The sequence below is a fragment of the Varanus komodoensis genome, unplaced genomic scaffold (genome assembly GCF_004798865.1).
Source record: "Varanus komodoensis strain SLA01 unplaced genomic scaffold, ASM479886v1 scaffold4, whole genome shotgun sequence".
Lineage (NCBI taxonomy): Eukaryota > Metazoa > Chordata > Lepidosauria > Squamata > Varanidae > Varanus > Varanus komodoensis.
The window spans coordinates 1,379,985-1,402,011 of record NW_025335941.1 but is presented as its reverse complement, the minus strand read 5'-3'; the positions used below and the strand labels follow the sequence as shown (position 1 = coordinate 1,402,011).

Sequence of the window (22,027 nt, the reverse complement as noted above, 5' to 3'; positions counted from 1 at the left end):
TTAAATAAAAAGGTCTTAGCCTGGTGCTGAAAAACAAATAACGACGGCGCCAGGCGGACCTTTTTATTTAAAACTTATTTTAATTGCTAAATTATTGTATTTATTAGGATTTTAAATTAGCCGAGAATGCACCGGGGGTTTTAAATGTTTTTTTTCTTTTAAATTGTTATATTGTTATTGTTTATGTATTTTTTTTGTATTTTTTGTGAGCCACCCCAAGGCTTTGTTGCGATGGGGGTGGCATAGAAATGTTTTAAATAAATAGATAGATAGATATAGATATAGATAAAAGAATTGCTTTGGCGAGTATACATACAAATATGGCTTCTGTCCAGCAGTGTCCTTCTATTAGCATATTGAGCATTGCCGGCAGCACAAATTGTCCCACTCCACTGCAGCCACTTGCATACCTCTGAAATTTGCTCCCAAAGTTTGGGGGATCTGGAAGTTTGTGGTGCATGCAGGGTGTTCCTGGGGAAGAGGAAACTCCATCTGCATGAGCAAAAGTCCACTTGGATACCATTGGATCAAGCCCTATCTGTAAACGCGCGACACTGAGTGTGTCATGTACCTGTGTGAAGAACTCAGGAGTTCATAGGGCTTCTGTTTATTGTCTGGCTTCATGAACAGGCCGCTTCAGAAGAGTGCTGTGTGCGGTTATGCAATTGCCTCTGAGCCTGAGTGGTCTCCATGTGGAGTTCGGGTTCAAACAAACTCTTCCTCTGCATGGACAAGGCCTGGGTGCACGCCTGCTGCTAGGCTTGCCTAGACCAGGGGCTGTAGCTTTTGGGTTGCTGTGAAAATGAATTGGTCCTCAGATGCTGCCTTAAAGCAAACAAATTAAAAATTGGAACAGACTAAGTGGGCAATAGAATATACTAAAGCATTTTTATATATTGATGAATATTTTGGTGAACAACAGCTCTATATTTGATTATATCGTGATACTGTCCCTATTTCCAGGCTAACATCCACATCCCAATGGGTGCACTTTTGCCTGGGGCAGGCCAGCCTCCGAAGAGAAAGGAATTTACTGAACCTACTGAGGTAAGAGCAGTATATGCTTAAGTGAGCAGCACACCTGAGGGAAGACCTCAGCTGCTGGATGGAATTTCATCCCTCATTGCCTTAGGAAGCCATATCAGGATCAGCCAGTATAAAATCAATTCTTTCAAATCCAAAACGGATGGATCCTGTGTACAACATGTGTTCAGCCAAACAAAAATCCCACCACACAAGCATTGCAAGAATGGTTCTGAAATGTTCCTCTGGTCCTCCTCCAAGTTCAGGGGTGGTGACTGAAGCTCATCCATGGCCATTTGCGACTCTGGCTGAGGTTGAAGCCTTTGGAGTTCAGCAGCATCTGCAGAGCTTACAGGTTTACCTTCACTGCCCTAGCTGAAAAGCGTCTCTTTCCAAGCTCTGATGGGTGCTGTATTCCAAAAGCCAAAAACAAAACCATAGCTATCAGAAAACATTACTATTTTTTAATCTATCTATTTTTAGGGTTAATGTAATAGTCTTCAAAAAGCATCTGCAGGAAGTCCCAGTTTGGCTCAGGGCTGCACTGTGGGAGAAAACATTGCTGTCAATCACCAACCCCATCATTCCACAACCCTAATCCAAATCTCTCTTCCTGAGCTACTAGTTATATTCAAATGGGTACCCATGTGCTGTTCCTTCTGTAGCTAACAGCAACTGACTGGGTTGCATTTTATATACCAGGGAATGCCGGCTGGTGATCAAGAACCAGACCTGGTCCCAAAAGCAGTTTCATCAGGCACTGCTCCAACATTTTAACTTAATTAATAGTAAAAAGTTGGAACCCTGTTTTCAAAGCTTGGAAGTTTATGAATTCCTCTGTTCAGTGTTACATTTCTCTTCAGTTTCCTGTGTGATGCCTAGGAGTACCTGATGCATCCCACAGCTGTGAAGTTAATCTTGCATTGAAATGCTCACCTGGCTGCCAACGTTACCAAGGAGATACATAATGGTGAATAAGTCTGAAGAAGAAAACTTTCCATGCCCAGAGTTTTCCGTCCCTCCCTTGCCAGGTTATCGCTGGTTAGCTTGCACATAGGTATAAACCTAGATATAGATTCAGGTGCATAACTTTTGTGGGTTTATTTGAAAGACTGCCTGAAATCCTTGCTGCTAAATTATGCTAATTTTACCTAACATGGAACCTGTCCATTCCTGAAAAATGCAGGATTGGTGAGAATATCCCCACTGCCAGGCTCCAGCCTTGACAACAGAGCAACCTCCAAAATGGTAGAAGTTATACATTTCTGATTTAAATAATGCAGGATATATTGACAAACTCAGGTCAACAGCGCATTTTTATTCAGTCTGTGCATGATACAACCAAAGTTAAGTTATATTACGTGCCCATAATTTCAAGTAAATTTTGATAAGTATAAAACTTGGTGGTGCTGTACTTTGCTTGGATCATACTCTTCCTTACCTGTCAAGTCACAGCAGCTATATGTTCAAATGTGGAATATTCATCATAGCGAGTTAGGATTTTCATGGTGCTGAATCTCTTCTCCACACAGCAACAGCCAGCTGTCATCTTGAAAACTTGTAAGATTGTACAATTTAGTCATCAAACTGCGCTTAACAAAAATTCAAAAAAACAGACAATGTAATTTGAGTACTTGGAAGTATACATGCATTGGAGTTCAGTGGGATGCAATGTAGGTAGATTTTTAGATATAGATGGAAACAGAGTGAAAGGGCAAGAAGCAAGGAAACCATGTAGGAGGTGTGAACATTTCAGATGAGAACACAGTCTGTTCAGCTTAAGATCTCTTAGCATGAAGTAATTTACCACCACAAGACATCTAAGTAATTCTATAAACTTCAAGCCAAAATCTAATTTCGGACACATGGGACTTGGGGAGGAAGTGTGAGGGGGGCTTCAGGCACTCTGAAATTCAATAATGGCTTTCAAAAGAGAAGTTCCAGAGCAGAACCTTTCTGGATCATGATACAGCTTTCCCCTGAGCCATTTTACACCATGTAACTGAACCCATTTACCAGTTACAAAACTGAACTATTTTCATTGATTTATTTTAACAAGGTTCTTTGTGTGTGCTATTGAAGAATGGTTTTAACATGACTTGATTTTTCCCTTTGGTCCAATGCTATAGAAACTATGTAAACCCTGTTTAATTTCTTTCTTAAATCTAAATGTATTTATTTGTTACATTTCAAATCTGCACACATTACATTTGAAATGTTACATTTCAAATCATTCCTGGGCAAATTGCAAATAGTCACAAGACTAAAATGCCATAAAACAATTAAATATTAAATATAATATAAATATTTAAAAGCATATGAGGATGAGCATCTTTCCCTTCCTTTTAAATAAAGAAAAGAGATCATTCTGGTGATCTACCTATTATTATACCACCCAATTGCTAAAGTATGTTTAATTTTAGGTTCTGGAAATTCCTATGCACCGGATGTCTCAATACTAATTTATATTTCATAGAATTTTTAGATGTCATTCAAGAAGAATTATTTGAAGAAGCATGCTTTAAGAATGTTTCAAATGTTTACATAACATTTTTAAAAATTTTAAAGAAAATAATCTGTGGATACTAAGGGATTTTATTAACATGCTGAAATATTCCACAATTCATTCATAACATAGCACAACAACATGCAAGAAATACTCCCTGCCTTCCTACAAACTAGAACAAGGGTCTTTTTTTACTTAAATCTGTTTCTGCTGTTTTAGAAGTATCACAAAGAAGCCAAATCACAGACTAGTCTTGATAGTACCAGTTTCTACCATCATTTTTTCTAAGTATGTTAGTTGACCATACCGTAACCAAGTTCAAAGTTGAGAAACATGCTAATCTTTGAAAGGGGCTCTCATCCTGTGTCATGCTCTGTTTGCTGCCCTGGGAAAGGAGAAGCAATAAGGTCTTGCAGCAAGTGAAAAAGAGAAGATGCCTACACTCAGCATCAATGCCCACAGAATAAAGGAATAGGAAAAATCCCCAAATTTCTGCTACACATTTTTTTGGGTGGGATTGAAGAGCATGCAACTGGGCTGGCAGAAATTGATTCTCCTATTCCAGCTTCCCATGGCAGCCCTTTGAAAATGCACAGAGAAACAGAAGTTTATAGGATCAACCCACTGAATGGGGTGAGCTGTGGTACAGGGGGTTTCTCCAAAACTGGACAAAGCCACCTCTGTGAGCAGAGCCCTTCATCAGTGGAAGGAAGATCCTAGATCCAACCCATGGCCATCTCCTCCTTTTCTCATTTGTGCTGCATGAAATAATGTCTTTTATAGTTAGGGTGTCCCTAAACCTTGAACAACTGGAAGTGAGAAATGGACAGTTGAGAACTTTAATTTATCATACTTACAGTATTGCTAAACCCCCACAAAACTGATCTGGTTACCTTATGTATCAGAAAACTAGACTGGAAAATGACCAGGTAAAATAATTCTTATATTTTTCAAAAGGCACACATTAGATAGTATCAGTGTTGGTACTGCCTCTGTAACCCACTTTGAGACAAAACCCATCAATAATACTTTGAGGTCATTGTTTTTCACACAGAGTGTTCCTACTCCAGAAGAAGAAGAAAAGAAAAAGACTTTGCCAGGTGCCAAGAAGCTACCAGGCCCAGCTGTTAACCTGTCAGAGATCCAGAACATAAAGAGTGAGCTGAAATATGTCCCGAGAGCTGACGAATAACAAAATGGTAAGGAGAAAGTATTATTCATGCCATTGCACAAGTGTTGATTAAAGCACATCTTACATGTATACATAAGAGGGAGTTGTAGTCCAAAACAGCTGAAGGGTGTGGTAGGTTGGTGAAGTGTTGTCCCGAACTCAGACTGAACCAGTGGTCAGAAAGTAGAAAGATTTTACAGGGGAACCTATGTATGTTCCATTCAATAATTGTGGGCACCTCCAAGTTTTCTGGAGTTCCAGTCATGTAGGGCTCCCAATATGGTACTGGCTCAGCCAAATGTCCCAAATGTACATATACATATGTTCCTTCAGAGCTTCCGCCAATGCACAAGAACTGGGGATGCAGCTGACGGGGGCATGGACTGCATGCTTTATACAACTGGTTTGTTTCAGTAAATCATAGTTAAGTTTAACCATAGTTCAGGGTTTAGCTAATACTAAAACCATAGTGAATTGAAAATAGTAACAAACTTATCTGAATCACCTTTTGCAGCTGTGCCAGAGTGGAATGCACAAACCTGAGATTTACCCAGGTTTCTTCACATAATGCTAAATTGTATCCAAGCATTGTATTCAAGTTTATGTTTTGTCGGACAAAGAATCTGAATCTTAATTAAATATAGTTTATTCCATTACAATATAAGTGGGGTTTGTGTTTGTTTAAGTGAAAGGTGTGTCAAGAGGTTTTTCTGTCCAGAAAAAAATACTCATATTTCAAGCAGAATTTAAGTGCTGTTAGTTAGTAAAAATGTTTCTCTGGGTTTGTAGATGACCATTGACAGTTTAAATAGTTTATGAAAGCTGCTTTATATACCATACTGAGCTATCTTGAAAGCTTGTGTGCTTTTTCTTTCCATCCATTTTCCAAATGAATCACTTCAACCGGCTATTGAGGGCCTGGAGTTTTTGAGTCCCTTACAAAGACTATAAAATCTACCTGAAGTCAAGCACACACAGTTTTTCCTTAAGCAGAAGAAGTCAATAATCTGTTTTATGTTCACTTGGGAGCTGACATTCCATGGCCAACCTACTTCTTCATTTTATTTGTCTTTTGAGATTATAACTTCCTCAGCTTTCCTGAATGCAAAATCTTTCCAAGTATAATTCCACAATGCCTAAATAGTTTTTGGTGCTCCAGGCTGGGTATCTGTTCTTGCACCAAAAAACCCCTGAACACTGCATAACTCCAGAAAGTGTCTTGCTGGAATAAACCTTGTCTGACTAATTCTGGACTCCCAGCTTTGGGTGTCCTTTTACTACAATTCCAGATCCAGCTCTCCATCCAGGGATGCTTTGTCTACTGCCTTTTCAGATTTAAACGATCCTCGCTCACTCACTCAAAATATAAGGGACAAGTATAACACCTTCTGTCTTATTAGCTTATACTTCAACCTGCTTTCCTTTGTCTCCAAATACCAAAAAAACTTCAAGGGGGACGTCTTATTTGCTGCCACCTTACTATTCATTTTGCTTCTCCTCCTTCATTTCCTAGGACTTTGGTTTTACTTTTAGAGAAAAGCTCTAATCTCATCTCCGTATTTTACAGGTAACACTCCACTACCTAGACTATGTAAAGATGTGGATACTATATTCCTTGTGCCTGAGAACAAATGCTAATTTCTACCCAGCTCTACCAAACTGAGAGTAGCAAAGTGACTGTCCTATAGCAAAACAGAACAGGGCTTAATTGCAAAGCAGTACCCTTAACTTGAAATAGTAAATTCCCTCAGTCTGTTTGTGTCCAGGAAGGGTTTATTGAATAAACATGGAAAAGTACTGTGCAGATTCTGGATGCAGCTCTTCTTGAGCAAATGTGGTACCACTTTACTATGCCAAAGGGAGAAGTGGAATTCATAGGAAAGTGTTCCACAGACTCACCCCTAATGCATCCTTAGCATCTTGGAATCTATCAGACTCCTGTCTGGTTTACTGTATCCTAAGCATGAGCAGAAAAGGAAATGCCAGGGTATGATGAAATTACCCTGCATTAAGATGTAATTAAAATTTAGATACATTATTGAGGTAGCTATGTGGAGTAGTATCCTCCACAGCACCCTAATTCTGTCAAAAAGTCCTTTGAATTATTCCCATTGCAATTATTATCATTCTATACATGAGAAATCCAGGATAAGAACAGGAGATATGCTCAACAGCAGGGATTTGAGGGTAGAACTTTCATTTGCAAAACAAAACCTCTATATGTCCCACTAAGCTGGTTCTATCACTAACCAAACCTGACCCTGCTCAGTTTCTGAGCTCAGATAAGATTAGGGATGTTCAGCCTGGTAAGGCTATAGGCAATCTGGCTCTATTAGCATCAGGTAGTGTTTTGAAAGATCTACTGTGAAGATCTTTCTATATGCCTGATTTATGTTTTTGTTACTTGTGCAATTAAGAGAGATCACAGGGCATTAGTGACTGAGTCAAATCAGATCAAATTCAATTCAGACTCACATTTGTGTGTGTCTGATTATTTTCCCACCCAAAGGGGGAAAAACAGAAATCTAGTTATAACACAGGACCATGGCAGGGACCTGGTCGGTTAGGCTTAAATGAAAAGTTTTATAAGACATAATTGAAAATAATCATCATCATGACACTGAAGCTAATTAATTAATTAATTAAAGCAAACCTTAATTAAAAGGAGGAATTCTCATGGCTCCCTCTCAGACCTCTTCCTATTTCTTATCCTACTGGAGGTCAACATAGCCATTCAGCACCTGCTTTTTTATGAAGTGCAAATGTCTCCTCTTATTCTTTCCCTGAAGGCTGTTGGGTTTTCAGCTGCCCTCTCAGTTCTCCTTTCAGCTGAGCCCATGAAATCAACATGAAAGCTACATGTGCAACATAGTGCAATGATTGTACTCGGGATTTTTCACTGAGCGTGCATAAAGCAAAAATCTTGTATGCTGTCATTACACGTTATGATCTATACATGGGCTTAACTTCATTCTGAGCAGAATGTTGAAGAACCCATAGGAGTTCTAAAATTCGGTAACTAATTTTAAAGTTCATATCTTGTCTTCAAAAATATCAGTTGAGCATGAAAAGCTTTTGTCTGTGCTCATGGAAACAGCCTGAATTTGTCCAATGTTGTCTGTTTTTCACCGCTTCCCACCTTCCCTGCCCTCATTCTGGCATGCATACCCTTCTCTGCACAGAGCTAGAGTTGTACAGTTGCTGCTCTGATGGATGGGTTCATTCAAGGTGCCATAGCGATTGCAGAGCGCATAGTTCCTGCCAATTCACCAGAAGATCAAGCTCCATGGAAGTGAAGGCCCCTATTGCTTCAATTAAAAGATTGCTCTTTTCATTTCTTTGTAACAACTTGATAGGGAGAGGTACAATGTACAAGAAACTTCAAGGAGAACATAATGAGAGACCTCTGACAGAGAATATTATACAGTGCTACCAGTGCTCTATTCATGGGCATTGTATGAGCCGTTTGAGTGACAGAATTGTACTTGAGATATTATGGCAACAGGCACTATCAAGATAAGGTAGTAATAAATAATGCACATAATTAACCTTCAAAATTGCACCTACTTTTCAGCACCGTAAGTCTTCCAAATACTTTCACGAATGGGTCTCAAGGATGTGGAATAAAACTCTTCCCCCTATTAATGTCTCAGCCAGATTCTATATAGTTGCATAAATTGTAGCCAATTAAGATGACAAAGTGATCTCAGATATTGTGGCTCAACCTGTAATCGGGCTAATTCATTTCTGATTCACTTTGTCTCCCATCACTCCCTTTTGTAATTTTCTCCCTCATGTCACTTGATAGGAGGCTAAGTTATTCTTTCATTGTATTGCTTTATACTTTTTAGTATGTTTTTATTTGAGCTTTTGCATTTCATTTGTCCTTGTAAAACCCCTCAGGTCCTCCATGAGATTCTAGCATTCATGTGGGTCTCTGAGCATACTGGATACATTGCTACTTTGGGTTGGAACCATAGGTAACATCTGGCAGGACAAGAGCAACTGGCTTTAGCTGATGGATATATGTGAGCAAGGACTTACTCTTCATTTCAGATTTTGATTCTCTGATACACGATGTATAGCCATTTACTCACTAGAGTATTCACAATTTACAGCACAATCCTAAACATAATTCAGAATGATAAATAAGTTGGACTCACTCCTGAATGAATGTGTACAGCCTAATTAGTTTTTTTTAAAATATAGAATTGATAGGGCATAAAACCCAGTAATATTCAAAACAGAATATCTGTATGAATACAAACAACTTGGAACCAACACATGCCCTCCAGGTGTTTTGAATACCTGACTGGTAGCTATATTGCTATATTACTCCCGGAGTTCATGGGAGTTGGAGTCTAAAAATGTTGGAGGGCAGCAGATTTTTCCATCCCTAAATTACTGAGATGGATTATATGGTGCATGACAAGGAGCCTATGTGTTAACCATTTTTCTCTCAGTTCTCTAGATTTCATTTCTAGTATTAGAAATGAACTAATTCTGGTCAATGAAGGTATACCCCTAGAGATTATTTTCTGTAGCTCAGACAGTTTAATACAGTCTCTTCCTGTCTCTGGGTGACAACTTGTCAAGACAGATTTTTTAAACAAATGACCCAACAGCCATATAGTTAGAATTGCTCCTTCACAGCTACTCATCATTTCTTTTGCTGTTCTGTCCGATCCCTTAATGAATGGAAACATCACATGTAACACTACCATGCAATGGCTTAGATGTCATTTCAACATCTATCCACACAGTCCAAAATTCAGAGTTTGAATGTCTTCAGTTTGCAATAAGCAAGCAGCAAAGACAGCCGAAAACGTACCCGTGCCTATCTTTACTTGTGTACTGGATTCAGCCATTGTCCCCATGCCAACTGCTAAATTGTCATTCACTGAGGTAGCAGTTCAACCTAGAAAGTGTTTACATATTGGGTAACTATCTTCCAAAGCGATCAGGGACATTTTCTTGCAAAGCACTCAGAAGAACAGTGCTCTATCTCATAAGAGACATCAAAGTAGCATTCCTCAGAAACTTTAAAAAATGGAAGACATGTCCCTTTTGGAATAGAACAACCTGGGAAAGTACAAAGCAGGGAAATGAATGAACCTTCTTAGTTGTTCTTTTGCCTTGAAAAGGCCTGTTACTCCCCTCATAGAAAGTAAAAGCAAGCCTGCAGCTTGCAGTCAGGTTCGGTCTTTTTTCATATTCCTTGCCAAAGGGAAAACATTGTTCCAAATGGTGAATATGCCCAGTCTGGCCGTACAGAACTGTTCACATAGATGAACAATAGTAGTGGCCGAAAGTGCACTTAGAGGAAAAAGCTCTTCCCTATTTCCAGACAAACGTATGGGGGAGGCAGTAGCTTATCTGCATCTGACTGTAATACTGCTCCCAAAAGAGATAAATGGGAAAATGCTTTTACTTTACAATCAGAAAAGAACTGAAAAGCCATCCCCAACAGCAACAGGACTCCAGTTTGATATGGAAAAATAATATCTCAACAAAAATTATTTCAGACCTTGAGGCTGGAGAAGCAGAGCATTTCTTTAAGATCAAGCAAAATAAAATACTATTTATAGGGAGTAAAACACAAGCATTATTTTTTAAAAAATTCAGTAAAGGGCCTAGATCCTGAAAACAGTAAGTGAAAGGAACTTTATGGAAGGAGATATTTTTGTAGTCCTCCCTCAAAGGATGTGCAAACCAGCAAAGCTTAATCTTGCCAGATGACCCCAAATTCCATCTCAGAGCTCATTTCAAATCACAGTTACAGATATGGATTTCTTGCAAAACCAGACCCCAAAAGTGCATCCCCACCAATTTCTGAGTACATCTACTAGTTTTCTTTCATCTTCACTTTTGTAGAGAGTTTTCAGGTTGGTGGTTTCTATGAACCACTGGTTCACTGTGAATCTCCGGTTTCTGTGAAACGGAGATGTTTCCCAGAAACATTGTAGTTTCTTTAAATTACAAACTACAGCAGTAGTCCAGTATTTAGTTCATCTTCCTGAGAAAGGTAGGCTGCCTTTCTCTACCTCCTTACCTGGGAATAAGTCCGATTGGCATCTCTGTGGCATACTTTTGAGTAGATAGGTATAGGTTTGCATGACTAATGCTGTTTTTCATATCACGTTCCTTTTTCCCTTCACTGGTAGGTCAACAAGGCATTGAGCTTGTCTAAAGTATGTTTTTGCAGTTATCTCTGTCTCCAATTTCATTCTGTGAAAAGTATCTTTTCATATGTAGAATCACAAGTGTTAGTTATATCTAGACCCTATTGTTTTAGAAGCAGAAAAGTAAGGCACACAAATGTATTTTTTCTGAAGGAGGGCACAGCAATAAATGAACAGTTCTGTGCATATGTGTGTTTGCAAGTTGCATTTGTGTTTGTGCTTTCATCCAGCTTAAACTAGAGTCACTGGCTGGGATTATACTGGAATTACCTTTTCTGTTTTCTTTTCTTGGTCGAGGAAGTGCCCCTTTACATACACAGCTGAATTTAGCCGCAGAAGCTGCTTTGATCTGCAGGCACCAGTTGTTCCTCAAGGCGGCACTCAAGCACTATTTATTTAACAGCATTGATAAGCTTCTTTGCAGTCAGCTTTTAATGAAGTATGTTTGACGGAACCTTTAGATGTCATTTGGATTTGGACTTCTGTTCAAATCTTGTGGTTTAATTATTATTTTTAGTTCTGTGCAGCAATGACAGCTGCAGTGCATCTTTCTCCCAGGCTGTGGCTCCTTCTAAGAAATGCATGTGCTGAACTTATTCTAGTCATTTGCTCATTTAAGTATAAAAGCAGAGCAAACTATTCAGCTTGTTTCACAGTTTGGCCTACTGGGTTTCCCTGACAACCAGAAACCTATTTCCTGTCTGTCTTTCTTTCACATTTTGCTAATAATGTAAATTAGTAATATGTTCTTGTCTCTTATCCAACAGGGAATGATAACATTCTGCTTTTCTTAGCTATTGCTTGGTTTTTGTAATGGTTTGTGTATAGATAATAAGGGATGGATGGATGGAAACCTTTCACAGCTGTGTAGGCATAAAGTTTACAGTGGGTGCTTAGACCCTTTAAGAATGAGTTTCTTTGAAAACTTGTATTCCCTTCATTCTATTCCAAGCCATATTCCATGGATTAACTTCTACCCACCATCTCTTTATTCTTCCAACTGTCAACTGACAGAATTCCCACCATAACCAGCTGTCATTTCATGGTCCTGTCAACAAGTCCTTCCTACTTACTTGAATGTTCCAGACTCTGAGTGATCTCCTGCCTTCCCTCCAAACACAAACCCCAAACATGGTATCATTGCAATACTATTTTCAATAGTATCAAAGTTAGTTTTTCTTGAGCAGAAGTACAAGATACTGCAGGTTGCTTAAGCTTAAACAGTATAGGCAGCATTGTACCTTAGTAGCAGAAGTGTAACATGAGAAAGCTCTTCCTCCATGTTGAGAAACTCCTTTGATCTCTTCTAAGATCACCTTTAAATGTCACCAGTCAGCATAATCCTATGGAATTGCATAAGCGGCATTGATGAAAGCGGCACCTAACTCTATCTGGGTACTTAGGGAATCATTATCCTTTGTACCACGAGTGTAACACAATGTTCCCTCTCATCTTGTGTTGTCTTTACACCTTGCTCTTTTTGACCACATCTAAATGGAAGTGAAATACTTAATGTCATATTGACAAGTATATGCATGCTGAATCACTCTGATTTGTGCTGAAGAGTATAATTACACAGACCCCTTGTTAAATGTCCTGCATATATTTGCAAATTAATTGTGATTTCCTTAGAGGAATTACGTGAAGATGGCTAAGTTTCTCACATGAGACTCAATCATATTTTCCTGCATTTTGATTACTGATCGTCGCCTGTGAGTAGATACTCATTAGTTTCCTTAGGTCAGGTCCTTCCATTGTTGCAACTGAATTTGAACCCTGAGGTCAATCCATCCTGAAAACTTGCAAGAGAATATAATCATCTGCCAGCAACCCAATAGCTGTCATGTCCTGTGTTTACTGATATTACGCATAACATAATCAGCACTGGGAAGTCAGCCAGCCCTTGGGCTGGCTTCATGACATATAAACTTACCTTTATTCTTAAGTGACATTGGTGAGAACTGACATGTTCAGTGTTGCTCGCCAGAAACGAACCGGTGTAGAGAGTGGTTGGTTCTTCATTGATAACTTGCAGCACAGTTCTGTACATGTGGGTGGTTGTTTGTTTTGGACACAGGTTCTTTGGGTTGTTTGTTCCATGGGTCTTACTCTCAGGGACTGAAGGTTGTTAGCCCTCAAACACTTTCTGTGTTCCTACTTTTTATACAGACTCAGGTGCAAGCTGAGCAGGGAGTCAGGAATGTTCTTTACTCAGAAATACAAAACTTTCTTTCAGGTGATTTATAATCCTGCTTGGACTAAGGTACAGCCTGTTGCAATCTTTGATAACAGTTGTTCCAATACTGTTATTAATACAAAGCTGAAGAGCATTCTGCAGTGAACGTGTGTATTTCAAAGTTTTTTATTCATCTGAACTAATCTGGTATGAGAACATTCTGAGCTGAGGTTGGCAGTTGCTTGTTGTATATATATGTCTGGTTATTTTTACTATATCAATGCAAATTAAAAGATTAAAGATTTTTTTTAAAGGGACTAGAAAAAAATGAAAAATAATGTCAGTTCTTCAGCATGTAATTGTAAGAAAAGTATGACATAGATCACAGGAAAGGTGCACTTTCACCTGAAAACATGTAAGAACCTAAGTCACTTTTCAGCTAGACTACTGTCCCGAGCTAAAACTTTCCATGACGTCTTATAGATATAGAATAGTAAATACAAAGTCACATTGCCATAGTCAAACTGGTAAGTGCAGAATATGTGCTGTTTTAATAGTCATGGTGGATAATCCTGTCTCATTGTCTGAAAAACTTAATTGAACACATTTTGGTGGACTAAATTTAAGCTGGTGGGTTTGGCCTTACATCTGCCTGGGGCTTTTCTTTTAGATGATCAGATATATTCAATTAATTGCTAGTGATAGGTGAACTGTAACTCTAATGGGAGTCAGAATTGGTTGTAATTTCCAAGCCCAGCTGAATGAACACTCCAGAGAAAGTGTTCATACATTTTTAGTTTCTGAACCACACTTGAAGTTTAGCATTTGTGCATGACTAAAGAGCACCTGGGCAATGTAGAATGCTGAATGTGATATACTTGCACATGACAACATGTGTCATGATTTATTGTTCTCTGGCCATTTTCACATGTATTTAGTTGATAAACTGACTAGATTGACATGGAGTTACTAAAGGGTTAAGTTGAGTAACATCTGAGCAACATCTGAGATCTGAGTAACATCTGTAAAGAAGGATGCTACCTTGACATGGCACAGATCCGTAGCAGCAAGCAGCTGATTGTAAGTTCTGACAAAGTCAGTCTTGGTGCTGCACTCGTCCTCTGCTGTCCCCGTCCCCTGCAGAACTGATGGCATGCATATTTTAAAACATGACATGGAGTCCTTTGTGCAGCTGTCAAGATCAGGCTGATGGCAGCTGTATTCCAGCACACTTACAGCATGGCTGCAGGCCTAGTGGTTTGGCTAAGATTGTGAGCAAGTCTTGCTCAGGATTTAGACAATTCATGGAAGTGGAAGTCAAAGTCTGACTCTATCCAGGAAGGCAAAGGTGGGCATTGTAGCAGCAGATTTGCTGATGTAGCATGACTAGGTCCGGGGTGAGTAAACTTCAGGCTTGGGGATCTTCTCTGTTTTTTATTAGAAAGCATGACCACAAATGGCGCAAAAGTGTGAGTGGAGGAAGAGTAATGTTGCTGTTGCAATAAAGAGGTGTCAGAAACCTTCCTGATCTTCTGCAAATCACTTGAGAGCTCTAATAATAGATCCAGATCTGTACTTTCTGCCTCCCTTTGGACTAAATGACTTTCTGTCCCTACGATTGTATGACTGAAGAGGAAATAAGAGGTGAGGATGAGGAAGATGGGTGAAGTAGAGAACACTGGAGTGACCCTAGTGAGTTCATGGTTAGCAGAATGTCAAAAACCAAGTGACACCCTCATCTTGGGTAGGGGTTACTTGAGGCCCTTAACTAAGGAGGAATATAGGCTAAGAGCTGTCAGGACTTGTCCTAAAAATAAAATAATAAAATAAATAAAATGCAGAGCAAAGTGGTCCACTGTCAGCATTTGCTAACTGGGTCTGCTACCTCTATTTCTGAAGAACACTGGCTGTAGTTCTGACACATTCAGCACTTGACTGTACTTGTCTTTTTAAGTTTTTCATCTTTTTCCAAATCAGCCTGTAGGACTTCTCATTTTATGCAACATTTTACAGTTTATTTTTGTCCCTTTTAAAATACAATGTAGGGCAGTTTTGCTGCAGCAATAGAAAAGAGTTTTTTTTCTTCCTTTTTTGGCATCAGTCTACATACATCTGTTGCTTAGGAACAGCAGGGACCAAAAAGAAAGTCGAAGGATCCATCATTACAAGAGCTTTCTGGAGGCTTTAAAAACAGAACAACCAGAACCTGTTCATTTTGCTTTTAAACAGACCTTCAACTGGATCACCCACCCTTCCATAGCCTAGCTCAGAACTACATAGGTAATTAAATGTGTGAATTAAAAACTAGCAATTGTGGATCAGTAAGAAATAACACAGCCTATTCTACTGAAGGAGCCTTTCCCCCTTGGTGGTTTAAACATGATGATGATAATATGCTTAATATTGCTACAGGAACTGTGCTCTTTGATCTGAGTACTAGAAACAGCTGTGCATTCCTTTGGATAGGAAGGTGGTGTCAAACCATGTTGCCAGCTGAAAAGAAGAAATGCACCAGGAGAAGAACCATCTGAGTAAAGCTGTATCTCCCAACACTTGCCATTACCTTCTCCTGAGGGAAAACATTTCTTGCCTGCCACATGACAAAATTTCCAGTCTTGCATAAACTTGAAGCCAAAGTGAGAAAAAGTTGCTCATACTCCATTACCACACTAGGTTATTTCTAAGCAGAGGCCAAAGGTAAATTCCTGCTCAGGCCAGAGAAAAATAAATGGACAGATGCTAACTTTCTTTGCTGTAATTCATAATGCAAGAATATTTGAACTGCATTCTGTTTGTACTTTACTGAATTTCAGCTGCAATCCTGTGCTCAGCCATACATCCTGTTGCTCTCAGTGGGTTTCTCAGCAGGCATAAATATAATTGCACAGTTATTTTATCTCCTTTTCCTCAGAAAGGTTTATTTGTTGAAACTATTGTCTAAATGCTAAGGGAACAAACACTTTTCCTGTATCTAAAGCAGGGATAACAAACATCTGGCCCTCCAGATGTTGTTCGACTACAGCTCCCAGTTTCATTCACCAGTGTGTGTGCTGGCAAGGGTTGATGGGAGTTTCAGTCCAACAACATCTGAAGGATCCCCTTTCCCCCGTCCCCACCCTGGACTAAAGGAAAAAAAAATCCTATTCTCTTTTACTAGCATTGCTACTATGAAACCTCATGTCCTCATTTCATTCACTTAAACTGTCCAATAAGTGATTTAATTGCAAACTTTTGTCCATGCAAATACAATAGCTCTTGCATGTTACCCAGAGGACAACATATAAAGAAGCTTTAAGAGTATAATTCAGCAATCACTCATCATTTGAAACTGTATAAAGGGCATGTTTTATTATTTTTTAAGGTCCTGTATACTAACGGGGACAGTGGTGAGTAATACAGCTATAAATGGGCTCAGCTGAGGAGTAAACATCACATGGTGTCTGTCTTAGATTCTTGTTGAGTGGGAAACATTTCATGCATCTTTGGACACATAGCATACAATTGCTTGATTTTAGCTAGAGGGACATCAAATAGGGACATCAAAGAGTTCTAACTTAGCCCCAATAATGTGATTGTATATAAAGGCCTTGAGTAAGGCTGCAGTGGTAAAGTGCTTGAAAGTGGCATAATACAAATTGATAATACAACCAAAACTTAAGTCTCCGTGCACATGAATCTTATGTCCATGATTAATTATATGATACACAGCCAGCCAGCCAGCTATCCAGTGTTTGCTCCACATGGTATGGATTCTGAAATGGAACGGGGCAGATCATGTTTCAACCCAAATTCAGACCTGCATATTATTATTAATATTTGAAGTAAATCCTTCTGTTCATGCCACTTATTTTTTTTAAAGCTGATTTAAGTGAAAACTTGAAAAAAAAAACCTGTACAATTTGATCTTTTTTTTATTTTTTTTTTTTTATTGCTACTAGAAAATTAATTTTCTCAACACCTTCGAATAGATCCTACAGTCCTAAAAGAATGAAAAGGTGGGGTGAGGCAGATTTCTGGGATCAGACTACCAGGTGCACAGAATAAGTTGGAAACGTATGGAGCATAAGAAAATGAATATGCACAGCACCCCAGGAACTATCCAGTAGCCATTATCAGTAATTAATTCATTAACAAAATACTCTTATCCTCACTGAAATCAATAAAAAAACTTTCATTGAGTAGGGCAAGTAGGATATATACCCACCCATACACAACAGAATTACTTAGAGGTTACGTAGAATACCAAAGCAGTTGGTTGAAAAGTTGTTAGGAAAATGGCCCAAATGTTGCTGGCAGAAAGACTGTTCCCCCTGACATAGGAAGCAAACACACCAGGTTTATTCATGTAGCCTTCTGTGCGCAATTTCTTCCATTCCCAGCCTTTCATTGATCTCTGCTGGAGCTGAATTTCAAAACAGTTTTGCATTTGGAAGCCTAGAACTGGAGATCCGAGGTGACACAAAAGCAGCCTGCAGCAGGAGGAAAATGTTACCCATGTGAATACATTGCCAGAATTTAATCAAGGCTGTTCAGTTTGGAGTGAAAAAGCATCTTGGAAAAAAAAGTGGTGTGCTAATTTACAAATGATCACAAGTTTATGGTATTCAGTGAAATCAAAATCAATAAAAGAAAATAAGGATGATGGCTTACTATAGCTCAATGCTGTTCTGGCAATGATCCACAGGGATCAGACAGCCTGATCACATAACAGCAGTTCTGGCCAGCTTGTTCTGGCTGCCTATATATTTCCAAGTCCAATTCAAGGCACTGGATTTAACCTATAAAACCCTACAGAGATTGGGACCACGATACCTGATGGAACACTTCTGCTACCCAGCCAGTATGATCAAGTTCTGGGAACTACCTTGTATTGTAAACGTTTTGTTATGTTTTAATATGGTGTATTTAAATTGTGTTTTTTAATGTGCTGTTGTGAACTGCTCAGAGAGGTTCTGCTCTTGGGCAGAATAGAATTTAAATAAATACATTTGAGAAAAGGGGGCTCATAAACAATGTTCCCATTAAAAATGGCAAGTCCCAGAGATCAATTAATGTTGCGAGGGCGGTAGCATTAACATTGATTGAAATTGACTCTGGCTAAAATTCATAAAGCTTGATGGGGACAACATTGCCATCTTTAATTTCCTTTTATTGATTTAACAACAGTGGTGATTCTCAGTGTACAACATATCTTTGAATACTGGCTGTGTTCATTTAATGGCACATGATTTCTGCTAGTGGTAAAGTTTGTAGGTTCATGGCACTGTTGTCTTCCATATCTGCAGATTGGGTAATTGGGTGGCCAGGGACAAAAGGTACATATTGAGCCTTCTGAGAAACAATGTCAACAGGAAGTTCTCCATACTTCCTTTTTTGTGGACTTATTCCAATTTTACACCAAAGGATGAACTGAGAAATTTGGGGAAATCCATGATTTTTATAGATTTCCATTTTTGCCTACTAATGTAGCAGATGTTTCTAAGAAAATAATAATGGACACAATCCACACACAAGATCAGTACTTAATTGCCATGTTCACATAACAAGAAGCCTATCAAGCTAGTAGTAGCCAATTTGAATATTTGGGATGCACCATAGCCTTTTGTTAAGGGCAAGCACAGAAAAGGGGAGTTGGCATAGTTCAAAACCCAAACCACCCACAACCCTAAAACAGCCCATGGGTAGCTTCCTGTGTAGCTTTTCAGCCACTCAACAACCCACCCCACCAAGTTTCTGCATAATGAGAAATTGTAACAGCACGTGCTTGAATTGCCAACCTGGAACCATGGGTGCCACAAATCATGATGACTAATACTCCACAGTGGTTTGCAATTATCATGGGAACCAGACTGTATCCAACAGTAGTCCAACATCAGAGTAGTCCCATTGAAATGAATAGGGCTTAGGTTAGACTAATATGAGATGCAACCCTGAGAGTTGGTCAAGAACTCATCAGGTACATTCGTGCCCTTGTGTATTTTGTTCAAATGTAAAAGAGATGTTCAGCATGGATTGATCATGGTGTCCAGTGTGGGGGATATTTTCACCAGCTGCAGATAAAGGTCTTTGGATTATTAACTGCTTAGCACTAAACATAGGTAGGAGAATATAGATATCTATATGCACTCAACGTGGAGATGATAAAATTACTCAGCATGATTATCTGGAAAATGGATGCCATCAGTGACACACAGGCAGGATCTGCTCCCTTGGTCAGTCCAAACATCTTATTTTACTTACTATGTAGCAGACCTCTGTTTATGCCCCAATCTGGATTGAAGCTGTAGTGCTGAGAGACAAGTTTAATTTTATGCTTTCCAGCTGTGATTACCCTGAAAACAGATCCTGCCAGCAGTTAAAACTAGGGAAAAAGCAACAAAAAGGAGGGGGGTGTTAAAATCACTATTAACAGCTGCATAGGGATTGGGGGACAATTTTCAGATGGGTTCTAACTAGGGCTGAAGCATTAAACTTCATTCATTCATGTATCGCCACTTCAGACCCAGGATCACTTCAGACCCAGTTTTGAATAAAGTAAACCAGAAACACCATGGCTTGGATCCAGGCTTAGTCATACTGTGGGCACCTTATGCATTTATTTAAATAGTTTTCAGTATGACCACACCTGGACACATCCCTTTGTATTTACCATGTCATGCAGTTTGACCCTAGCACTCCTGATTAACAGAAAATGGTGCAATCAGGTTCACAATAGAAATCTATGCATGCCTCCTTAAATGTAAATTGCACTTAGTTCAAAGGACTTACTCTCAGGTGAGTGTACATAGGAAGCCTTTAGTATATAAAACAATAAATTAATTGAAACAAACAACTGAAATTCTTATTCACAGGTGCATCCTGGATATGCATTAAATCAACTACATTACATTGGTTTCTTTTACTGTAATTGCTATCAAAATAGTGTTCTGGTAGTGGAGCACAAGATGTTCTGAGTACAGTGTTGAGCTAATAGGTGCTGTGCCATTAAAACTGAGGACAAGGTTCAGTGTCATTTCATCCGCCCACAGCTGTAAAGCACAGTATTCAGAAATGTGCACTGTTCAGGAGAAGAACAGCTAAGGAGCATTTCAAAATGCAACTGCAGGGAGAATTTGTGTAGGCAGAGTGTAATTACTCAGATTGAAGTGCAAGTACACTTGTGTACTCAGACTCATTCAAGCAAACTGCAGAAGTTTAATGCTTTCTTTCACCTTCCTTTCCAAAAATGCAACCTTCTAATGTAGCAGAGCTGCACTGCATAGCTGTTAAGAGCGTCAGACTAGGACCAGTGAGATTCAGGTTCAAATGCCCACTCAGTCATAAAGTTCACTGGGTAATTTTAGGTTACTTAATCTATCTCATTGAAACGTGCTTCTCAGAGTTAAGAGTGCACGTAGGAAGCAAACTAGGTACAGTGTACAGCAACCTGATGAGATCCTTGGAGAAAGGCTGAGATGAAACATAAGAAAATAAGAACTGTTGACAGCAATTTCAAACTACCAAGCCTCTTTACATCCAAGTTGATGGGTGTGTGCTAGGAAACAACTGTTCCGGAGAGAACTTCCACTGCACTTTTCTACAGTAGGGTCAGTGAGGCTCACAGCTGAATCCAAAGCAGTAGCCATTTCAGTTCATCTCTAGAGGTTAAGCAACTAGAGGCAGGTAACACAAGCGAATGACCAACATGGTTACCACTGACTATGTATCTTCTGGCACGTTTGCAAGCCCTTTGCTCTTCTGGACCAACAGCAGAAGACTGGACCATTATAGGTATTCCAAAGTAGCATCTGGTTTTGCGGATCACAAGTGGTGCAACTTTTTTCTGCCCCACTCCCCAGCTCTCTCCTTTTGGGGCTTAGGAAAGGAGGATCACAGAAATATAGGCACAAAAGTAAGCAAGAAACGCATCAAAATAATATTAGCAAGGGAAGATTCTTTGTCTCCTTTGGCCAATGAATGTTTGCAAGGCTGAAGAGAGTGCAGGGATTTATATGGGGCTGTTCACAGGCTCTGCCCTTTGCTGATCAGTAGGTTGGGACGAGGAACTCTTTTTCATCCCAAAGCCTTAATTGGCTTAATTGGCATGCTAGAGGCCACAGGCCAGCAGATGATGGTGACATAGCCCAAAGCAGGGGCAACCGACCTATACTGCTAGCATGTGAACCTGAAGCCACGTGAGCACACCGCGGGCTTTGTCTGCCTCTCACCTTTCCCACTCATAGAACAGATCAGAGGTAGGGAACCTCCACCTCCACCTCCACCTGGTGTTGAACTCTGACGTGAACTATCCATGTGTGAGTCCTGCTGCTGGTCACATCTGGACAGCAATTTGTGCTATCACTGCAGACAATCTGATGGCTGCATGTGTGTGATTAGGCCTACAAGCAAGTCCATGCACATGACTGGTAAAACCCTGGGGGAGGGGCGGAAATCTGAGTAATGACTGTGATATTAACCACTTCCCCTCTGTCTCGACAGATGCCTTAGACAGGTCTTGTTGATCTCTGTACCCCCATCAAGGGTGTTGGTTAGATTAGCTATGTATGACAACTTCCTGTCTGGGTACAAGACAAATCTCTCACGCCAACTTCTTGCCTCACTCAGCAGCTTGGGTGACCACTGACTAATGGTGGAATGGATGTTCAGATGAATCATGATGTTCCATCTCTAGGCGTAAGAGTATGTTGTCATTTAGAATGTTATGCATTTTCTCTAAATATGCAAATGAAACTGATTTGGATTTTTTTATTTTTATTTTTTTGTGCAGGTCTGCCAAGAGTTATATATGGAGAAGCTAAATGGATTATAATGAAGAAATCTAACTGAAATAGTTTATATATTTATATAATTATGAGCACCCTCCATAAAAATATATTTACACATTTATATCAATTTTCTTGTTATCTATTTTGCTAATTATAAACTGTACAAATGATATAAAAATACAAAACTATGTGTGTACATATCTA

General features: G+C 39.4%; 2 protein-coding genes and 1 long non-coding RNA gene across 9 annotated transcripts in view; 1 reads left to right on the top strand and 2 right to left on the bottom strand.

Annotated features, from left to right (window-relative positions):
• The window catches only part of MBTPS2 (membrane bound transcription factor peptidase, site 2), a 42,247-nt gene extending 41,291 nt beyond the window's left edge, over positions 1-956 (bottom strand). Inside the window, exon 1 of the mRNA XM_044441698.1 lies at positions 572-956. The gene's annotated coding sequence lies outside the window, so the exon portion shown is untranslated. The remainder of the gene's footprint in view (positions 1-571) is intronic.
• Positions 1-21,950, top strand: part of SMPX (small muscle protein X-linked) — a 27,879-nt gene extending 5,929 nt beyond the window's left edge. For 4 of the 5 annotated variants that reach the window (XM_044441703.1, XM_044441701.1, XM_044441700.1 and 1 more), the window contains exons 3-5: positions 964-1,047; positions 4,584-4,728; positions 21,826-21,950. In XM_044441703.1, the coding sequence (XP_044297638.1) occupies positions 964-1,047; positions 4,584-4,721 (222 nt within the window). In that variant the 3' untranslated portion in view covers positions 4,722-4,728; positions 21,826-21,950. Of the gene's footprint in view, positions 1-963; positions 1,048-4,583; positions 4,729-5,214; positions 5,828-21,825 lie in introns of those variants that run through there. The other variant, XM_044441702.1, reaches the window with a different exon arrangement.
• The window catches only part of LOC123029106, a 28,933-nt gene continuing 15,450 nt past the window's right edge, over positions 8,545-22,027 (bottom strand). The window contains exons 3-4 of one of the 3 annotated variants that reach the window (XR_006415853.1): positions 19,299-19,419; positions 8,545-17,527 (exon numbers count right to left, since the gene is read on the bottom strand). This is a non-coding gene — a long non-coding RNA (uncharacterized LOC123029106). Of the gene's footprint in view, positions 19,420-22,027 lie in introns of all 3 variants that reach the window. The other 2 variants (XR_006415852.1, XR_006415851.1) reach the window with 2 other exon arrangements.